Source organism: Sminthopsis crassicaudata, chromosome 3 (assembly GCF_048593235.1).
Source record: "Sminthopsis crassicaudata isolate SCR6 chromosome 3, ASM4859323v1, whole genome shotgun sequence".
NCBI lineage: Eukaryota > Metazoa > Chordata > Mammalia > Dasyuromorphia > Dasyuridae > Sminthopsis > Sminthopsis crassicaudata.
Window position 1 is genome coordinate 375816174 of NC_133619.1, and position 20079 is coordinate 375836252.

At 31.7% G+C, this 20079-nt stretch overlaps 1 protein-coding gene across 1 annotated transcript in view; it reads right to left on the reverse strand.

Moving 5' to 3' along the window:
- Window positions 1-4649: 4649 nt before the first annotated feature.
- DARS1 (aspartyl-tRNA synthetase 1) overlaps window positions 4650-20079 on the reverse strand; it is a 79850-nt gene continuing 64420 nt past the window's right edge. Inside the window, exons 10-16 of the mRNA XM_074301929.1 lie at window positions 18463-18610; window positions 16476-16622; window positions 10187-10229; window positions 9168-9248; window positions 7833-7944; window positions 7589-7660; window positions 4650-5304 (exon numbers count right to left, since the gene is read on the reverse strand). Coding sequence (XP_074158030.1) covers window positions 5213-5304; window positions 7589-7660; window positions 7833-7944; window positions 9168-9248; window positions 10187-10229; window positions 16476-16622; window positions 18463-18610 — 695 coding nt within the window. The 3' untranslated portion in view covers window positions 4650-5212. The remainder of the gene's footprint in view (window positions 5305-7588; window positions 7661-7832; window positions 7945-9167; window positions 9249-10186; window positions 10230-16475; window positions 16623-18462; window positions 18611-20079) is intronic.

Consider the following 20079-nt stretch of genomic DNA (forward strand, 5'->3'; position numbering starts at 1 on the left):
ATTGCTGAACCGATTCTCAACTCCATGAAGGTATTCATGTGTCTTTTTTCTCTTAGTTTCTTCAACATGATTTTCCTTTTTTGTCAATGTTTCCAATTTGGTCAGGTATAAAATGAAACCTCTTAGCGACTTTTTAAAAGTGCTTGCTAATATCTTCTGCCCTTTTAATTAGAGAATGTTATCTTAAAATTTTGAATCAGTACTTTATATTCTCAGAAAAGAGACCAAAGGATTACTTTCCAGCACTAGATAAATTTTTTTTAAAATTTTTTTATTTAGAATTTTTTTTCACAGTATATATGCATGAGTAATTTCTTTTTTATATTATCACTTGTATTCATTTTTCCAAATTATCCCCCCCCCTCTCCATTCCCCCCCCCCATGACAGGCAATCCCATACATTTTACATGTGTTACAATAAAACCTAGATACAATATATGTGTGTAAATACCATTTTCTTGTTGCACATTAAGTATTAGCTTCCGAAGGTATAAGTAACCTGGGTAGATAGACAGTAGTGCTAACAATTTACATTCACTTCCCAGTGTTCCTTCTCTGGGTGTAGTTAGTTCTGTCCATCATTGATCAACTGGAAGTGAGTTGGATCTTCTTTATGTTGAAGATATCCACTTCCATCAGAATACATCTTCATACAGCATTGAAGTGTACAACGATCTTCTGGTTCTTTCTATTCATTTCACTCAGCATGAGTTGATGTAAGTCTCTCCAAGCCTCTCTGTATTCCTCCTGCTGGTCATTTCTTACAGAGCAATAATATTCCATAACCTTCATATACCACAATTTACCCAACCATTCTCCAATTGATGGGCATCCATTCAACTTCCAGTTTCTAGCTACAACAAATAGAGCTGCCACAAACAGGTCCCTTTCCGCTCTTTAGTATTTCTTTGGGACATAAGCCCAGTAGTAGTATGGCTGGGTCAAAGGGTATGCACAGTTTGATAACTTTTTGGGCATAGTTCCAAATTGCTCTCCAGAATGGTTGGATTCTTTCACAACTCCACCAACAATGTATCAGTGTCCCAGTTTTCCCACAGCCCCTCCAACATTCATCATTATTAGCCAATCTGACAGGTGTATAGTGGTATCTTAGAGTTGTCTTAATTTGCATTTCTCTAATCAGTAGTGATTTGGAACACTCTTTCATATGAGTGGATATAGTTTCAATTTCATCATCTGAGAATTGTCTGTTCATATCTTTTGACCATTTATCAATTGGAGAATGGCTTGGTTTCTTATAAATTAGGGTCAGTTCTCTATATATTTTGGAAATGAGACCTTTGTCAGAACCTTTAACTTTAAAAATATTTTCCCAATTTGTTACTTCCCTTCTAATCTTGTTTGCATTAGTATTGTTTGTACAGAAACTTTTTAGTTTGATGTAATCAAAATCTTCTATTTTGTGATCAATCAGCACTAGATAAATTAAGAAAATTCATTTTTTTGGGGGAAGGTCAGTAACATCAAGAATAAAAAAAGGAAAAAGGTAGGAAATAGACTAACTGGCAGTATCAGATCTCAAACTGTACCATCATAAATAGTAATCAAATGGGATGATAATGGTTAAAAAACAAATTCAGAAGAGTTGATCAATAATATAGATTACATGATCCAGAAACAAGTGAACATAGTAATAGTGTTGAATAACTTTAAGGAAAGCAACAATTGGGATTTAGAATGTTAACAAAAACTGCTTCAAAAACTAGAAAGCTGGGGGCAGCTAGGTGGCGCAGTGGATAGAGCACCAGCCTTGAATTCAGGAGGACCCCAGTTCAAATCTGGCCTCAGACACTTAAAACTTCCTAGCTGTATGACCCTGGGCAAGTCACTTAACCCCAGCCTCAGGAAAAAACAAAAACAAAAAAACTAGAAAGCTTCTTGGCCATAATTAGGTTTAAACCAACATATTATATCCTATCCTCCTATACATTCCAATTGGATATATGATCTAAACAAATGACAGGTCATGAACACATTAGAAGGAAAATATTTTAACCATGGACATAGGTGAATTTTTAACAAGAGATAAGTTGACAATAGGAGATAAAACTGGCAATTTCAAGTACATAAAATTGAAAAGCACAATTAATATTAATGCATTTAGTATTTGAAACTGGGTAAAAATCTTTTTGCACATTTCTTTGATAAAGTCTGAAACCAAGATAAGTAGGAAATTGATAAAATCTGTATGAGCAAGAGATCAAGTCGAAATTGGATATAAATTGGAAAGCAACAACCATATGAAAAATTCTCTACTAATAATAAGATCCTTAAGAGCAGGGATTATTTCATTCTTTGCTTTTGTAGTGCAGAGGATATTTCCTGGCATACATAGGTTCTTTATAAATACTTGTTAAGGGAAATGCAAATTCAAACATTTAAGTTCTTCAGATTGATAAAAAGATGAAAAAGAGAAAATTGGCAATTTTTAAAAGAACCTTTGGTGATTAAAGAGCCATTGGTAAGGCTGTGAATTAGTCTAGCCATTCTGGAAATAAATATGGAAACTATACTTCAAAGAGATACAAAAGTGGTCAAAAATAGAGGTAAAAGTAAAAACATTTATAGAATCTTTACTTTTTGCTGGCAAAGCATTGGAAATCAGGCGTTGCTCATCAATGGGGAATAGCTAAATGAATTATGGGATATGAAAATAATGGCATATTATTTACATTAAGAAATAAGTTAGATGCCACACTGATAAGAGCACCCATCAGCTCTGGAGTCAGGAGGATCTGAGAGTCACTTAACATTTACTAGCTTTGTGACTTAAATCACTTAACATTGCTCAAAAAACCCCAATTATCCAAAAAAAAAAAAAAAAAAAAAAAAAAAAAAAAAAAAAAGACAGTCTTGAGGAAACCTTAAATGACTTACACAAATTGCTATGGATTGAAGAGAAAGCTATAACAAAAATGTACACAATGACTATAATAACATAAATAACTCTTGAGACTCCAGAATTTTGATTAACACAGTGACCTATGAGGACTCCATCAGACTAAAAAACAAATAATTTGTCCCACCTTTTGAAAAAGAAGTAGATAGGAGTATAAAAAGACACATATCTTTAATCATGATCAGTATTTTGATTGCATTAATTTATTTATTATAAGGGTAGAGGTGTGAATTGGTGGCTAGACAGTAATGTAAAAAAAGCGCTTATCACAATGGAAAAGAACAAGTGACACAAACAAGGCAGTTTTGTTTTTATCATATTAAATTTAATATATCATATTTTTTGTTCTTTGTATATTGAAATGTTCATGATTATTGATGTTTTTAAACTCATAAATTTTACTTTTTCTAACACCTCATGTATACTTCCTTTTCTGTGGTACAGACCATCACCAACTCACACCTAAAAACAGAAGCAGGATCAAATCCAAAATACATTTCAAGTCTTTATATCCCCCAAAGCCAACTTTCTGATCTAGTGAACTGGCCTCCTGTCCAGCATTTTTTAATTTGTCCTCCATGCCAAAAATGCTCTCCCCTTCCTTAACTCTGTTTACTGAATTTTAAATCTCAAGTAAAATCCCATCTTAAAACAGAAAGCTTTTCCCAATTCCTCTTAATTTTAATCATCTTCCCTCTGTATATTATTTGTTCACTAGGTTCTGAGCATCTCCAAGTCAGGAGTATCTTCTAGGTCTTTCTGGTAGCCTGCAGTTTAGCATAGGTGCTTAATAAATGTGTACTGATGGTTAAAAATAACATTTAAAAAAGAGTGGGAGGTCTAATAAAAACAAAAACAAAAACAAAAACAAAAAAAAAAAAAACAAAACCCCCAAAAAAAACTTGGAATCCAAGTCTAAATCATGCTAATACCTGTGTGATCTTAATTAAAGTACTAAAACTTTTGGCCCTCAAGTTTAAAAATGAATGGATTGGATGAAATGATACTTAGAACCTTCCAGTTCTACCAGTCTATGAATTATCGAGCATTATGACAAAAGCAAAGAGAAGGCTTCTTAACTTCCTGCTGTTTCCTCTGCTACCTAAATACAGTACTGCCTTTATATTATGTTGTGATAAGTGAAAAATAGGTATTATCCAAATCTATTTCTATTTTTAAAAACTAGGAAAAAAGGATGATCTTTAACACATAAATCAGTTATATTAGAATATATTCTTCCAGTGAAAAGAAACTGACAACTGAGCAGTTACATTCAAATTCCCAAGTGTAGAGGGCTCAACCTCCAAAAAGATGTGCTTGAATCAGATAATGAATGGAGCACTTAAGGCTAATTACCTATGTGAGGTAAATGTGAGATAATGGCTCTATATACATATTTAGATGAGATAGTAATGTGATGGCTCTCCTCACCATTGGTGCTTGCAGAATGTTTGATGTAGAGATAATTGTAGGCAAGACTGGAGGTTGGAGGGAGAGAAATCAGAGTCACTTGATGACAGGATAAGGAGTAAAGAGGCTTCAGGCTTAGGACTCCAGAATCCAGGATACATCTTTGGCAAGCTGCATGGCAGCTTGTCTGCCTACTTCACTTCTCCCCCTAAAGACCAAGAACTTTGATTTATCCTGACTCTGTCTGACCCTGAGGCCCTCCAGGGAGCTAGCCTGTGCTTTATACCCAAAAAATTCCTAATAAAAAAGACATCTAACACCAGTTTTAGAATTTTATTGCAACTCAAGTTTTAGGATTTTAGCAACTCAGTACAATATTTCATTAAAACTTTGATTTGCAACCTGCATTTCCACCTGCTTTACATGATATCTGAGCATATTTCCTACTTTTCTCCATAATATTCCAGTTAGAAAGATGCCAATGTTCCACAATATTTTTCTAGGCTGTCTTTGACACAATTGTTAAAAATTGGCTGAAATACTGAATTTTAAGACATACAATTTTATGGCCCTTGTAAAATAGAAAAAAAAATATTGCACAATCATAAAATTTTAAAATGTTATCTGCCTAGAAATTTGTTAAAATTTGATGTAACGGAATATGAATTAACATAAATATGAAATCCTCATACAAAATATTTAAGCACTTCCTATCAGAGAATGTCCAAGACAGTTAAAATCATCTCTAAATTGCAGTTAATGAGCCAAAAAAAAATTTGTGGCACTTTAGAAGATAAGACATTAATTCTATTGCATATTTTGAGCATTCAAACAGCCTGAACAATAGCAGGTTACTGGACAGAATAAAAAAAGCAACTTTCCCTAAGGTGTTAATCTTTTGGGATCACGGGGGAACATGGATGTCTGACGAACATTGTGTAATCCCAGGTACAGCATAGTAACTCGCTCCAATCCTGCAAAAATAAGATATTTCATCAATCTTTTCTTTTTCAAAATCTTCTTAGGATCTTACTCAAGTAAACAGATCAATGCTAATGTATTTGTTCAATCATTCATTTGCATATTGGCACATGCTAATTGTCACTTCAGAAATGTAGATTATGCCAAGGAGCTAGATCAGATAATTTTTAAAATCCTCACCAATAGGTATTCTGTATTACTGTACAAAGATAGGTTCTCTTAACTAGTGTGACTCTTTTCAAAAAACGTCAGATATATGAATGAATTCTATTTTGATGTATACAGTTTTATAAAATTTCAAGTTATACCTGAATTCATTAGAGTACAGAATTCAATAATAATTATGTTACACCTTATGAGGTTCTTTCTTTTATAAGATTCAACTACAAGATGATTAGAATAATATATTTTTTTAAAAGTAAGATCTGCCTTTTTCCAACATAGTTGAATCAAATATGTCCTTCATAAAACATTGTTTATTAATCTTTGGCCTCTTCCCAATTATCTTTTTCTTGGTTCTCAAATGCACAAAATCTCCTTTTATGAATTTTATAATATGTGGTTAATATGTATATTACACCATAATCTTCTAACTACATTGTAAGGTACAAGGCATGAATTCAACATTTATTAATAAAAGATTTAAATTTTGTACTTTCTCTAGTAACTAGCAGTGTTATACATATAAAATATGCTTAATGAATATTTAGTAAATATATGAAGTATGACTGTAAAATAAAATTAATTTTTTCTGTGCAACTTAGGAAACCAGTTTCCTGTCTTTCTATCTACCAGAAATATCTGTAAGGATTAATGACCAAATATCAATGTCTAATTGAAAGAAATCAGTAAATTGCTTAATAATTCTCTTTGATTATATATCATAAACAATCCTTATAAATAAAACGAACTAATATGTAAAAAATATGCTTGAATTTCCCAAATCTTACATTTTATAGAACAATAGCAAAGGGACCTCAACTGTCATTCCAATCCATATCTATACAACATTTCTTAAAAAAACTTAAAAAAAAAAATCTGTTCCTGTAATTTTAATCAATGCTCCCCATGTTGATCAGTAGGAGCCAAGGAAAATAAGTTTAAAGCCCTCCAAATATTTGAAGACAGTTCTCTTATCCCTTCTAAAATGTTTCTCTCCCTTCCCCCCCATATCACTTCTTTCACTTGATCACAATGGGATCTAAATAATCCATAGAACTTTTCTATCCTGGTTGTGTGATTTTACAGGTATTCTAGGTTTGCCAAACAACTAAAGCCCACAACTGAATACAATAAAGACTATCATGTTAGAGGATTTGAACTTTCTTAATGAAGGGTTTTGGTTTTCAGCTTGCAGGTGACCAAAATGGTCAAATCTTTATATACAAACATTCCTGTAGTTGATTTTTTGAGTTTATGATGTAGGACTTTGGATTTATGTTTATTAAATTTTATCTAATTAGATAAAGGTTCCATCCATCTCTAAATTCATGACAATAAAATAAAATTAGTTTATCCCTTCCTTTTCTAAACAAAATAGACAAGACAGAGACAAAGATGAACAAGGGATCAGGGTGGGGGATAAGCATCTAACCTAAAAACACTTTCCCCAACTTTCTTCCAAATTATTATTGGGGTGGAAAGCAAACCTAAAAAAGCTAAAACAAAGTCAGAAACCCAATTATAGCTACAGCCATTTAATAAATTACATTAAAGATTTAAAATTCTGCAAGGGTAATAAAGCAAAAAGCTGTTCTTCCACATTCTGAAAGATGTCCTTAATTTCAATTCAAAATTTCAACTAAATCCTTTATCAATATCAGTTTTCTTTCTTTCTTTCTCTTTCTTTTTTTTTTTAAATAAGGCAAAAGGAAGGTCAAATTAGGCATCTTTAAGAACTGAGAAAGAAAACTGGATATTGCATTTATTAAGTACATCCAGTATTTTTGAACTTCATTATGAATAAAAATAAAATTCCACTCCTCATTTTAAAGGATTGAAAATATAATTTCAGAACACATCCAAAAAAACTATTGTGAATGAATTTTGTCTTGATAATCTTTTGTGTGATTTTACTCATTTCAAGATCACCTTCCAATTCAGTTTGTAGGATTTAAAAATATTTAAAATTGAGTATCACATGGCAATTTCTTTAAGCCTTATCAAAAACACCTTTTAAAATCCAGTTATGATGAAATTTAGTTAATATTGATCATTTCCTCAAATAAAATTCCAACTGTAACCACATATGATAAAGTAATACTAAGAAAATATTACCAATGCCACCACCGGCATGAGGAGGAGCTCCAAAACGGAAGGAATCGATATAAGCCTTTATTTTCTCCAGGTCTACAAAAAGGAAGGGAAAAAAAAAAACCCAAATAAGTATAATTTTGAACTCATTCAACAGATATAGGATCTTATATACATTTACTAATAATCCACTATAAAAATGTGTAAATCTGTTTATTTAAAATGAACTCTGACTTCTTTCTGCCCTTGAAACATTTAAGCGAGTTACCAATTCCATGATGTAATGCCCTTTCTGTTAGCAGCTGAGGATCATGAATTCTCTGTGCTCCAGATAGGATTTCTTCCCCTCTCATGAACATGTCATAAGAATTGGACTGTTTCTAGAAAAAGTAAAAATGGATTTATTTCACTATGAATTATTCATCTATTATTGTAATTATGCTCTCTATTATATGTATTTTTAAAATTAGTATTTACAGCTGTAGAGAAGGTTGGAGAGAAGTCTGCATTGGTTGATGAATCTCTTGACTTGGGTATTCCCTGTACTAAACACATCTTAGATACAAAAATAGTTCCTATTTATAGCCATGGGGCCTGTTAACACACACACAGTCTGGACCCTGTGGTCTGAATGACAAGGAAACTATCACACTAGAATGGGGAATATTCTATGACCCATGATTTTGGAGAGGTGACTAAAGTATTGAGAGTTAAATGATTTGTCCATGATCACAAAACCTGAGTGTATCAGACTCAGGACTTCAATTCAGATCTATTTGCATCAAGGGAAGTATCTCTAACCATTACATTGTGATTAAATTATTATTATTTTTTTTTTGGGGGGGGGGAAAGAAAAACCTACATCTTTACTTAAATAAATTGTGATTGAATACCACAGTTCCAAAACAAGGAGCATCTCTATTTCTTTAACAATCTGATGACAAAAACAGTTCCAAACAATAAATTAACTTTAAAAAAAAAAAAAAAAAAAAAAAAAGATCAATTGCTTTAATGAATGAACCCTAATCATATTACTATTAACCCCCTTCAACCCCACCCTTCACTAAGCATAATACAATAGTAGATTCTAGGGAGTAAGTGATTGTGATAATTATCTTCCTTAATTTATTTTATCATGAGATATTTTCCTCCTTGTTTGATTATGCTATCCTAATTTCAACAAGAATACTTTTAGGCTATTATACTTAAGCAAACTATCAATCTAATTCAAATATATTTTTTAAAATTATCAAATATAAGCAAAATAAACTGAATTTTGATGCAACTTGTTTTCTTTTAGATTAATTGGCAGTAATGGGATAATTTGTAAACTTCTAATTAGAAACTAATAATAGAGTACAAACTAAAATAAACATGATTATACTTATTTTATGCAGATTTAAAATATTATTAGACTTACTATTGTAGGCAGACATAGTAGCAATGATTTTACTTACACACACACACACACACACACACACACACACACACACACACACACAATATGGCTGCTATTCAAATAAAATAAAGTAATTTTCCCAAAAAGAACACAAACTCTGTCCCTACCCCAACAATAAATTGTTTTTAAAACTGAAGTACTTACAGGATTTCTTGGGTCAGGCATAGTATAGAAAGGTCTTACAGCCAAAGGATATTTGTCAAGAATATAAAAATCAGTATCATACTTTAAAGAGAAGAAATGTTTTTGACAGTGTTAATAATAATAAATATATTTAATAGCAACAAAATGAACTGTAAACACAATTTCCCCTTTAGAATAAAAAATTCACTAAAATAATTTATTCATTGTAGTACTTCCATTTAATTTGACATTGAAACAATTTTTTAAAAAACAATTTTATATTTTTACTTAAACTGAAAATGGAATGAAAATGTACATTAAAATTTTTTTTTCTGCGAAATGGCATTGTGAAAGATTTTTTTTAAAGTAGCAGAAACAAAATTAGTCAATTTTTAAAAACTTATTTATTTCAGTGTCTTGCTTCTAAGTTGTACTTATTAACAGCCAGAAGGAGGAGCTCATGTATTGCTTTTAATTTTATTACCATCTTCACCCCCCAAATTTGTATTTATATTAGGACAAAATTAAAAACTATTAACTTCTAGGTTTATACTTTCTTTCTCAAAACACCAAAGAATTAGGCAGACAAAAATGAATTGTTATTTATTCAAGTTTTTTCCTTTCAAAAGACACGTGAAAGAAGTCTCAAGACAGCTAAGGAAGAAATAGATCATTTCAAAATAATCAAGTAATTTTAAGACCCTTTTTTAATATAATGCCTAAAATTCTTTAGCTCTTAAATTGTTAACAGTAATATTAAAGGAGATAATATGTGGCAGGGCTATCATCTTTGGAAAATCATTAGTATATATCTGAAATACTAGTCAACTGCTTAACTCTAAAAGCTAATATTATCAGGCTTTGCTAAACATGAATTTTCTGAGAAATTTATTCTATTATTCTTATCTTGCTATTAGAGACATCTGGAGCAATGCTGTACTAGTGGTCTGTTTACCCCAGAATCTATCTTATTAGCGCTGGAATATAGACATACTCCAGTATTTTAGAAATTCCAAGAAATAAATAATAAACAATATTACCTTTTCTTTTACCAGACGACCCAAGAGTTTCTCATTTGGTGTACTGAAATAGAAAATTGAAATGATTTATTCAAGGGTGGAACAGTAAAGGAGAAAGTCTCTTTGAAAGTTTTTGCTGATTAATTTTTAAAATTACTTTTTTGAAGTTTCTATACCTAGATTAAAATTTAGAACAGAAAGGAACCTCAGACATCATCTAGTCCAACTTGTTCATTTTATAGTCAACAAGCACTTTGTTTTTATTTTTAAAAATTTGAGTTCCAAATTTTCTCTCCCACCAAGACCTTCTTCCCCCCACCCAGTGAGATGGTGAGTAATATGATATTTATTATAAGTGTGAAATCATGCAAAACATATTTTCATATCAGCCATGGGGAGGGGGGAGGAAAGGAAAGATAAAAAAAGTGAGACAATTATACTTTAATTTGTACACAGAATCTATCAGTTCTTTGAGGGTAGCCAACAATTTTCATTATTAGTCCTCTGGAACTGTCTTAGAACAATGCTAAGAGAAGTTTTTTCACAGTTGACCATTGTTACAATATTGCTCTTAAGGCATATAATGATCTAATTCTGCTCACATCATTTTGCATCAGTTCACACAGGTCTTCCCAAGATTTTTTAGAATAATGTCCTCATCATTTTTTTTTTTAGCACAATAGTGTTCCGTCACAATAATATACTATGACTTTTTCAGCTATTCCCTAACTGATGAACATCCCCCTCAATTTTCAATTCTTTGCCAACATAAAAAGAGCTGCTATAAATATTTTTTTTTGTACATATAGGTCCTTTTCCTTTGATCTCTCTGGGATACAGACTTAGTAGTAGCATTGCTAGGTATGCAGTCTTTAGGCACAGTTCCAAATTCTCTAGAAAGACTGGACCAATTTACAACTTCATCAACAGTTCATTAGTGTGTCTACTTTTCCATACCCTTTTCCAGCATTTGTCACTTCCAATAGGTGGGTATGAATTAGTTCCTCAGAGTTGTGTTAATTTTTATTTCTCTAATCAATAGTGATTTAGAGCACTTTTTCATGACTACAGGCAGCTTGGATTTTTTCTGACAATTGCCTGTTCACATCTCTTGAGCATTTATTTATCAATTGAGGAATGGCTTTTTGTATTTTGAATGTGATACTACAGGTAATAGCTACTGGATTAGACTAAAGCTTGTGTTAACATGGTCAGATCTATGCTTTAGGGAAGTTCAATTTGATAGCTGAATGGATAAGAATAAGGAGAAACTTGAGGCAATGGATTATTTCAATAGTCTAGTCATAAAGTGATGGGAGCTTATACTAGAGTGCTAGCAGTGGAAGAGGAAAAGAGGAATCTATAGATTTACAAAGGTAGCCCTGATTTTTAACAAATGACTGGGGCAGCTAGTTGGTGAAAAAGAACATTAGGCTTAGAATCAGGAAAACTTATTTTCATGAGTTCAAATCCAGGCTGAATATCTCTTAGGAAATGTTAAACTACTTAGTATCTTTGCCAAGAAAACCCCAAAATGGGGTCACAAAGAGTAGGGTACTACTGAAATGACTGAACAACAACAAAAGTAATTGTTTGGATATAGCAAGGAGGAGCCAAAGATAATACCTAGGATAATTTCCAAGGCAGGAAAAGAAAAATTAGGAAGAAGGAACAGTTTTGAGGAAAAAGATAATGATTTGAGTTTTGGACTCATTGAATCTGGAGTTCAAAGAACTTAGTAAGAAGCTAGAGATTGAGGTTGGAGAAGTAGACCTAAGAATAATCTGATTAGAGATGACAGCTGAATCTCCTGGAGCTGATGAGATCATCAAGTGAAATAGTATATAGAGAAAGAAAAGAAGACCAAGTACTGGGCCTTCTTAGCTATATGAATAGTTAGCAGGCAAGAAATGAATGAAGATCCATCAGATGACACTGGGAAGACAAACAGAAAGGAATTAGAAGAGAACAGACGAAGAAACTGATTTCTTTTCTTTCTTTCTTTCTTTTTTTTTTTTAAAGAAATTGAGCCAAGAGAAATCAAAGTCACACAGGTATTAAATAGCAGAAGCAGGATTTGAACTTGGATCATGAGTCCAAATCCAACACTTTGTTTTTTGACCCATATAGACAATAAATTCACATTTCCAATTTATCATTATTTATCTAATCCTTTAATAATATAGGATTACAAAGCGATTCCACTTATTTTTAAAAATGTTTCACAACTGATTATATTATGAAAACCTGAAAATTTACTGAAAATCTAATTTATGAATAAATGGAGAATTATACTGTACAAATGGAAATAAATGTTAAATTTTCATGGCAAAGATGGCATATTTTTAGCCTTAAAACAGAATCTTAGCAATAAAAATGACACTTAAGACTGAATAATATCTTGTGACTGAATAGAAACTTAAAACTGAAAAGAAAAAAAGGGCTTTTTTATTAGTCTTATTTCTAAGGAATTCTAAGGAATAAAGGGAATTAAAAAATAAAAGCTCCCTTTATGTTGGGTCACCTAACTGGGGCATGAAATGAATGCCTAAGAGAACTGACTGTAGTTTATTTCTTTTTCTTTATGGGCTATGGGTTGTCACTACTAGCTTGGAAAAAAGAGACTACCTACTAATGACTACTACTTTTCCTTCTCACACATAAGGGCAAAATTGGCTACTTATGTAACCATTTTAGGAAAATTATGCAGATAAAACACCTTATTGGGGCACTCTTTACAATTTGTATGACTAAAATTATAGAAATGCAAATTAAAGCAAATATGAGTTTCTTTCTTCCAAATATCAAAGATGACAAAAAAATAAAAGTAGCAATTGTTAGAGGCTCAATAAGAAAATGAGCACATATATAGGTGGAGCTGTAAACTGGTCTAGATATCCAGATATCCAGAAGGGTCCCAGAGGTACCATGGCAAGGCTGATGCCTTAAAGAGATCAAAATGAAAGGAAAAGGACACACATACACAAATACTGAAGCAGCTCTGTAGTTGCAATGTATTGGAAACTAAGGAAAGGTATCCATTTATTTAGGGTTGGTTAAACAACTTCTGGTATATAAATGTGATGGAGTATTACTGTGGTTTAAGAAATAAAGAAATGGGATAGTTCAGAAAAAGCTGAGGAAAACCTCTAAAAACTTATGAAGAAACAATAAGATAATTCAAACCAATTCCAATTGTTCAATGACGAAGAAAGCCATCTATACCCAGAGAAAGGACCATGGGAACTGAGTGTAGATCCAGTATGTTGGATTTAACATATATTTAAACATATTTAACATGTACTGGACTACTTGCCATCTAGGGAGGGGGTGAGGGGAAAGAGGGGAAAATTTGGAACAGAAGACTTTGCAAGGGTCAATGTTGAAAAATTAGCCATGCATATGTTTTGTAAATAAAAAGCTTTAACAAAAAAAGACAAATTAAACAAAATAAATGTAATTTTTATTGGAAAAACAAATTAAAAAAAAACTTATAAAGAATGAAGCTGAGGAGAATTAGAAGAAAAATGTATTCAATAACAACTTTCAAAGAAAAACAGTTTTTGAGAAGGAATAATATATACACTCAATTAGATGTAGGAATCTATCTCCCTTACAGAAGGGGAAGAGGACAAGACAAAAGGAGAGAGGGAAAGGAGCAGACAGAAGGGAATGCAGATTAGGAAAGGTAGTAGTCAGAATTAAAACCCTTTGGAGGATAGAGAGGGTGAAAGGAAGACAGAGGGGGGAAATAGGATGAAAGGAAATATACAATAATCATGACTGAAAAAAAAATTTTCAGCAAATTTCTCTGATAAAAGCCTCATTTTTCAAATGTATAGAGAAATACGTCAAATTTACAAGAAAACTAATTCCAATTGATAAATGGTCAAAGGATATGAATAGGCAGTTTTAAGAGAAATCAAAGCTATCTAGTCATATGAAAAAAAATGCTCTTGATCACAATTAAGTAGAGAAATACAGATTAAAACAGCTCTGAGATATCACTCAATTCTTCCCAGAATATTTAATATGACAGAAAAGAAAACTGATAAACATTGGAGGAGATATGGGGAAATTAGGACATTTATGCACTTTGGTGACAGAGTTGTGAACTGATCCAACCATTCTGGAGAGCAATTTGGAATTATGCCTCTAGGGCTAAAAAATTATGTATATTTTTTGATCCAGTAATCTCACTACTAGATCCGAATTCAAAGAAATAAAAACCAAATAGGAACAGGAACATGTACAAAAATATTGATCAGCTCTTTTTTGTGACAGAAAAAAATTGAGGAGATGCCCATCAATTAGGAATGATTGAATAAATTGTATATGATCATGATGGAATACTATTGTGCTATAAAGAAAGGATGAACAGGATGCTCTCAAAAAAACCTGGAAAGACTTATGTGAACTGATATAAAAGTGAAATAAGCAAAACCAAGAGAACATTGTACACAGTAACAGTAATAATGTATGATAATCAAAAGTGAATGACTTAGTTATTCTCAATAATACAATGTTCTAAGACACAATTCTGAAGGACTAATTATGAAAAATGCTATTTACATGTATAGATATATTGGATTTAACATATATTTTAACATGTATTGGAATGCCTGCTATCTGGGGGAGAGGGGAAAATTTGGAACAGAAGGTTTTGCAAGGGTCACAGTGTTGAAAAATTACCCATGCATATGTTTTGTAAGTAAAAAGCTATCATAATTTAAAAAAAAAAAAAAAAAAAAAGAAAGAAAAGAAAAGAAAAAAGGAAAATGCTATACACTTTCAGGGAAAGAACTGATGGAATCTAGAGTACAGATCGAAGGATAGTTTATTACATTTTGTTTTCCTTATTGGTTTGTCCTTTTGGTCTCTGATTTTTGATGACTGCACATGTATAATCCATATCAAACTGTATTGTGCTCTAAAGCAGGGGAGAGATGTAGGAAGAAAATTTGGAACTCAAAATTTTAAAAGAAGTTAAAAATTGTTTTTACATGTAATTGGGAAAGTATCAAATTTAAAAATTAAAATTATTATTAAAATTATAAAAAAAAAAAAAAAAAAAAAGACCTTTTGAACTCTAATCAATGCAATGATAAACCAGGATTCCAAAGGATTAAAGATGAAGCATCTGACCCATTTCTGATAGAGAAGTGATAAATGAAAGACATAAAAATGTAACATACATTTTTTGTATATGGCCAATACATGGATATGCTTTAACTATGCATATTTGATACAAGGGTTGTGTTTCTTTTTTTTTATGTAATGGGGAAAGGGAGATAGAAAAAAATTTAAAGCAAAATAAAAAAAACTTTAAAATTACGTAAAAGGGTACTGAATTATTTACCTATAAGGTGATATATCTAATATCTTAAAAATAAATAATTTTCAGCATTTACTTTGTTTTTAAAGACACATGCACGAACAAACACACGCACACACAGGGCAGAAAGTAGAAAAAGGAATTTGATTTGACTATCTTAATGTATGACAGAGAAAAGTGAAAAAGAGATGGAAGGGAAGGAAATTCTCTCAGCCTCTAAATGTTGAGGTGACAACTCAATAGATTTTTTCTTTCTTTCAGGGAAGGAAACCTGAGAAAAGACAAGAAGATATTGGGCAGAAACTTATATAAAGCTATATACTATGGTATGGTTAAGTTGTCAGAGAAATGCTAAATAGGATCCCATGACTTAAAAATCCAAGGAATTTGGGAGCTTAAGCTCCCAACATGAAATTCTTAACATATCAAGAAAAACAATTCCAATGAGGGAGAAAAGAAGCTGCTAGAGACAGACACAGATACACATAGAAAAACCTGATTGACACAGTTTTAAAATATATTTTTAGAAGATGATAGCAAAGGCAGTTATGGAGGATCAAAAGAAAAAAAAAAAAAGTGGCACGGTCTTATATGTGAGCAAGACTGACATTCAAAATAAACCAATATTGGTAATGAATGCTAAGGACAACCAAGAATATCTTTAGATTGGATAATTTGGAATAAAAATGATCAATAGGTGATATAGGACAAAAGTAACATATGAGTCAATACATTCATACTACAGCTAGTTTTCATAAAGTTCTTGCAAACTTTTAAACTTTATTAACTTGGTCAATAGGTAAAATAAAATGGTTACTATAAACTGTATTTTATGGCTAGCAGATGTGAAGTTCATGTCCACTAGTCAAAAAAGTCATGAGAAAGTATTTTGTCATACTGAGATGTAAAAAAGTTTATAGTTTTTAAAGCTGCATAGTATTAATGAAGACCATTCTCATTTTCCAAAGTACAAACCTCAAATCTTCTTCGTCTCCCATTTCCACTCCAGCTTCCCTGAGTAGAGCCAAAGCCTCACGATATTCTAGTCTCAAGGTTGGCTCCAAAAACTTGAAAGGCTCACAGGGAAACTGTTTGTTTACTGTCTGAATCTCAGTTTGAAACCTATAAGGAGAAAATATTTTTTGGGGTTCTTAAAAAAATGCTTATATGAACATTAATTTTCTCCCCACAAGATGCCACTGTTGCCATACACAAAATCTTAGTCTGAATCAGAATACAAAGAATGTTATGAACAGAAAATTATTTAACATAAAACATTTAAATACGTTACGTTAAATATTTAATGGCATTTCTCACAGTTAATCATTGGTTATCACCATTAGCAAAAACTTTATACAATTAAGATTTCTTTATAACCAACAGTGGTTCTTTTCAGAGAAAAAGAGAGTGTTTCATTCTACACAATAAAACTGGTACATCAACAATAAAGCAAATATTTTTTAAAAATCGGAAAGTTCTACTCTGTCATAGATATTACCAGCTGGAAAAAAATAATTAAGAAATATAAAACATGAATTTTTAAAAATACATCTATTATGGAGCATTATCTTTTCTTGAAAAGTATAAAACCTTACTTATTCTTTCATTATGAGCATCTACAAAAGATATATAAACATTATATCATCTCTTAACAGATTACTACAACTTTCACAGAAACACAGATTATTAGCCAAATGATTATCCTCAATAATAAAATTCTTTGATATTAAATTTAAAGTATGAATGCTATATTAAAAGTCAGGTATTGGCCACCAAAAATAAGTCAGCTGACTAATCTAGATTACCTGATCTTTCAATTTAAAATTCAGACACAGAAATCTAAAAATAACGTATGACAACCAAATCAGAATTTTATTTTAAATGTCCACTATAAGTCAAGGAATGTTTGCTAATTATTTTTAATTTGTAAAAGTGGCTCTTTAATTGTGGCCCGATTCAAACCTGGTTTATTAAGGAGAAAAAAAGATGATGGGCTGGAAAAGATACCAAAGCTAACTGCCCCCCATCCAAAAAAAATATAATAGCTCAAATGGATGAAGAACCAATTCTACAATTTCAGAATACAAATTTGTGACTTAAAAATAAAAATTTTAAAAGTCTGTTCAATAAAAGGTCTCTTAATTATAGCTGGAAAAAGGGATATTAATGGTAGTACTAAACTCTAAAAGACTTAAAAAGAGAATGTGTTGAGTATTTTGCCAGGGTGGAAGAAAAGCAGTAGGACATGCGATCATTTTACAATAAGGCAATGCAGAAGACTGCTGGAAATCTGTGCCTATGTTAAGGGAATACCTATCCCAGATCAATAATTCATTTCTGAGCCCTTGAAATTACTTGCTTGGCTCTCCTGAGAATAGAGACATAGAAACTCATTAACAATTTTGTTGCCCCCTCCCATTCTTACAAGTTCCTTGCACTTGGATATGAAGGAAAAGAAGGGGAAAGAATTAATTTAGAGATGAAGGATTTTGTAATGAGATAGCTATCCATAATCCATTTTGGATGCAGGTAGCCCCTTAGGGTGGGTAAATGAATTGGAATATACTTTCCTTGAAGCATCAGCACCAGGGCTTATCTGGCATAGTCTTCCTCACAATGAAAATCACTGCTGGCAATAATGCTGGAGGAGATGGAAGTGGGACGGACCAGCTATGCTTAAGCTCTGTCTAGCTAGGGTTAATGAGAGTATGATAATAAGACTTATTCAGAATTTTATATGAGAAAGATTTGGGGGCAAAAGTGAGGCTTATATTCAGATTAATATGGTATTTAGTATGGTATTCTTCACTGATTAAATCTAACTACTTATCTACCAAATCTTCATTTATGCTACTATTTGATAATGATAGCTTACCTATCTCTTATGCAATAGGCCTTCCTTTTTGAAGACACTTATAATGAGTAATTAAGGAGGTATAGAGAATTAAAAAATACTTCTTACCTTTCTTGAAGTCCTTTAAATATCTGTACCAATGTGTCAGCAATTTCATCTACTACTTCATGATAATGGTAATTAAAAGCCATTTCAATGTCCAAACCAACAAACTCTGTCAGATGCCTATGTGTATTAGAGTCTTCAGCTCTGAATACTGTAAAGTTAAATAAGGACAATACTATAAATGCTGCTCCAAAATTTGAGGAAAACAATAAACTTTTACAAATCTATTTTGTCCCATTTGTGCCACTAAAGTGAAGCTGTTTTCACAGAATTATAGTTGGAAGAGGTTATGACATGCTATCTACTTTGACTTCCCTTTGGAGTGTAAGTTTATTACAAACTTATAAGAAAACTAATCCAATAAAAGTTGATTTATCTAGCCTACCATAAGCTAGAAATCTGGATGTGATCAATGAACATTAGTACAAAGATAAATGATGTTCACAATGACTCAAAAACAGGGCAAGACCTTCAAGTGTCTTCTAAAGCATGAAAACATATTAAAGTTTGTTTGTTACAGTTTTAAACATATTTACAAAATTTTAATTTTTGTGTAAATTAATAATTTAAATATGGACTATAACATATAATAAACTGTAACCATGATGACTAATAGTAAATTATACCTGTAGAGAGATCTAGTTGCTTCCACCAAAGCTTTAATCTACTTAGGGGCTTAGCTCTGAAGCAATGATTTTACCTAACAGCAAAAACACAGGGCTTCCAGAGAAACATTTGGCCATATCTACTCAAAAGTGGGAGGCAACTGGAGTTCTTCTGGTCCTTCCTTCTTATCACTTAAACCTAAAACTCTATTGTACCAATTAGATTGAGGTCCTCTCTCTACACATGGATTGCAAGCTTGCCTGATCTTCAACATCAACAACAAATACCATCTTTACTTCCGAATGACTCTTGTCTATATTTTCTAACTTTTCTAACTTAAGCACCTCTCTCTGTACCTTACAACTTATAGTTATTATTTAGAGAAGTGATTCTCAAAGTTTAGCCTGATGAACCTTTTTAGGAATCTCTGAGGTCAATAGTATTTATTTAAGATGTTTTCATTTCTAATATGGTAAATATCAATATACATGACCCACACAAAATAAAAAAAGCTCTGAGGGCATCAATAATTTTTAAGAATGTGAAAGGAATTCTGTGACTTAAAAAACAACAACAACAACAACAACAAAAAAAAAACCTGAGAACTCTGATTACTGATGATCATTTAACTAGAGTTTAAGTTCCTCGATGATCAGGGATTAATATCTTAATTAAATATTTACTGATTGGTTCATTAATAAATTAAATAGTTTATAATAGTTCTATACTTTACAAATAACAAAATGCCTTTTTTTGGGGGGGTAGAAAATGGGGAGTTCTGGGAGATTTTTGCTACCCCCCATAATTAGCTAAGTTTTTTTTTTTTTTTTAGGAAAGCAATTTTTTAAAAAAAATTCACTTTATTTCTTTCCTTTTATTTTTCCCCGAGGCAATCGGAGTTAAGTGACTTGCCCAGGGTTCTATAGCTAGGAACTGTTAAATGTCTGAAGTCACATTTGAACCCAGGTCCTCATGACTTCAGGGCTGGTGCTCTATCCACTGCCTCAACTAGCT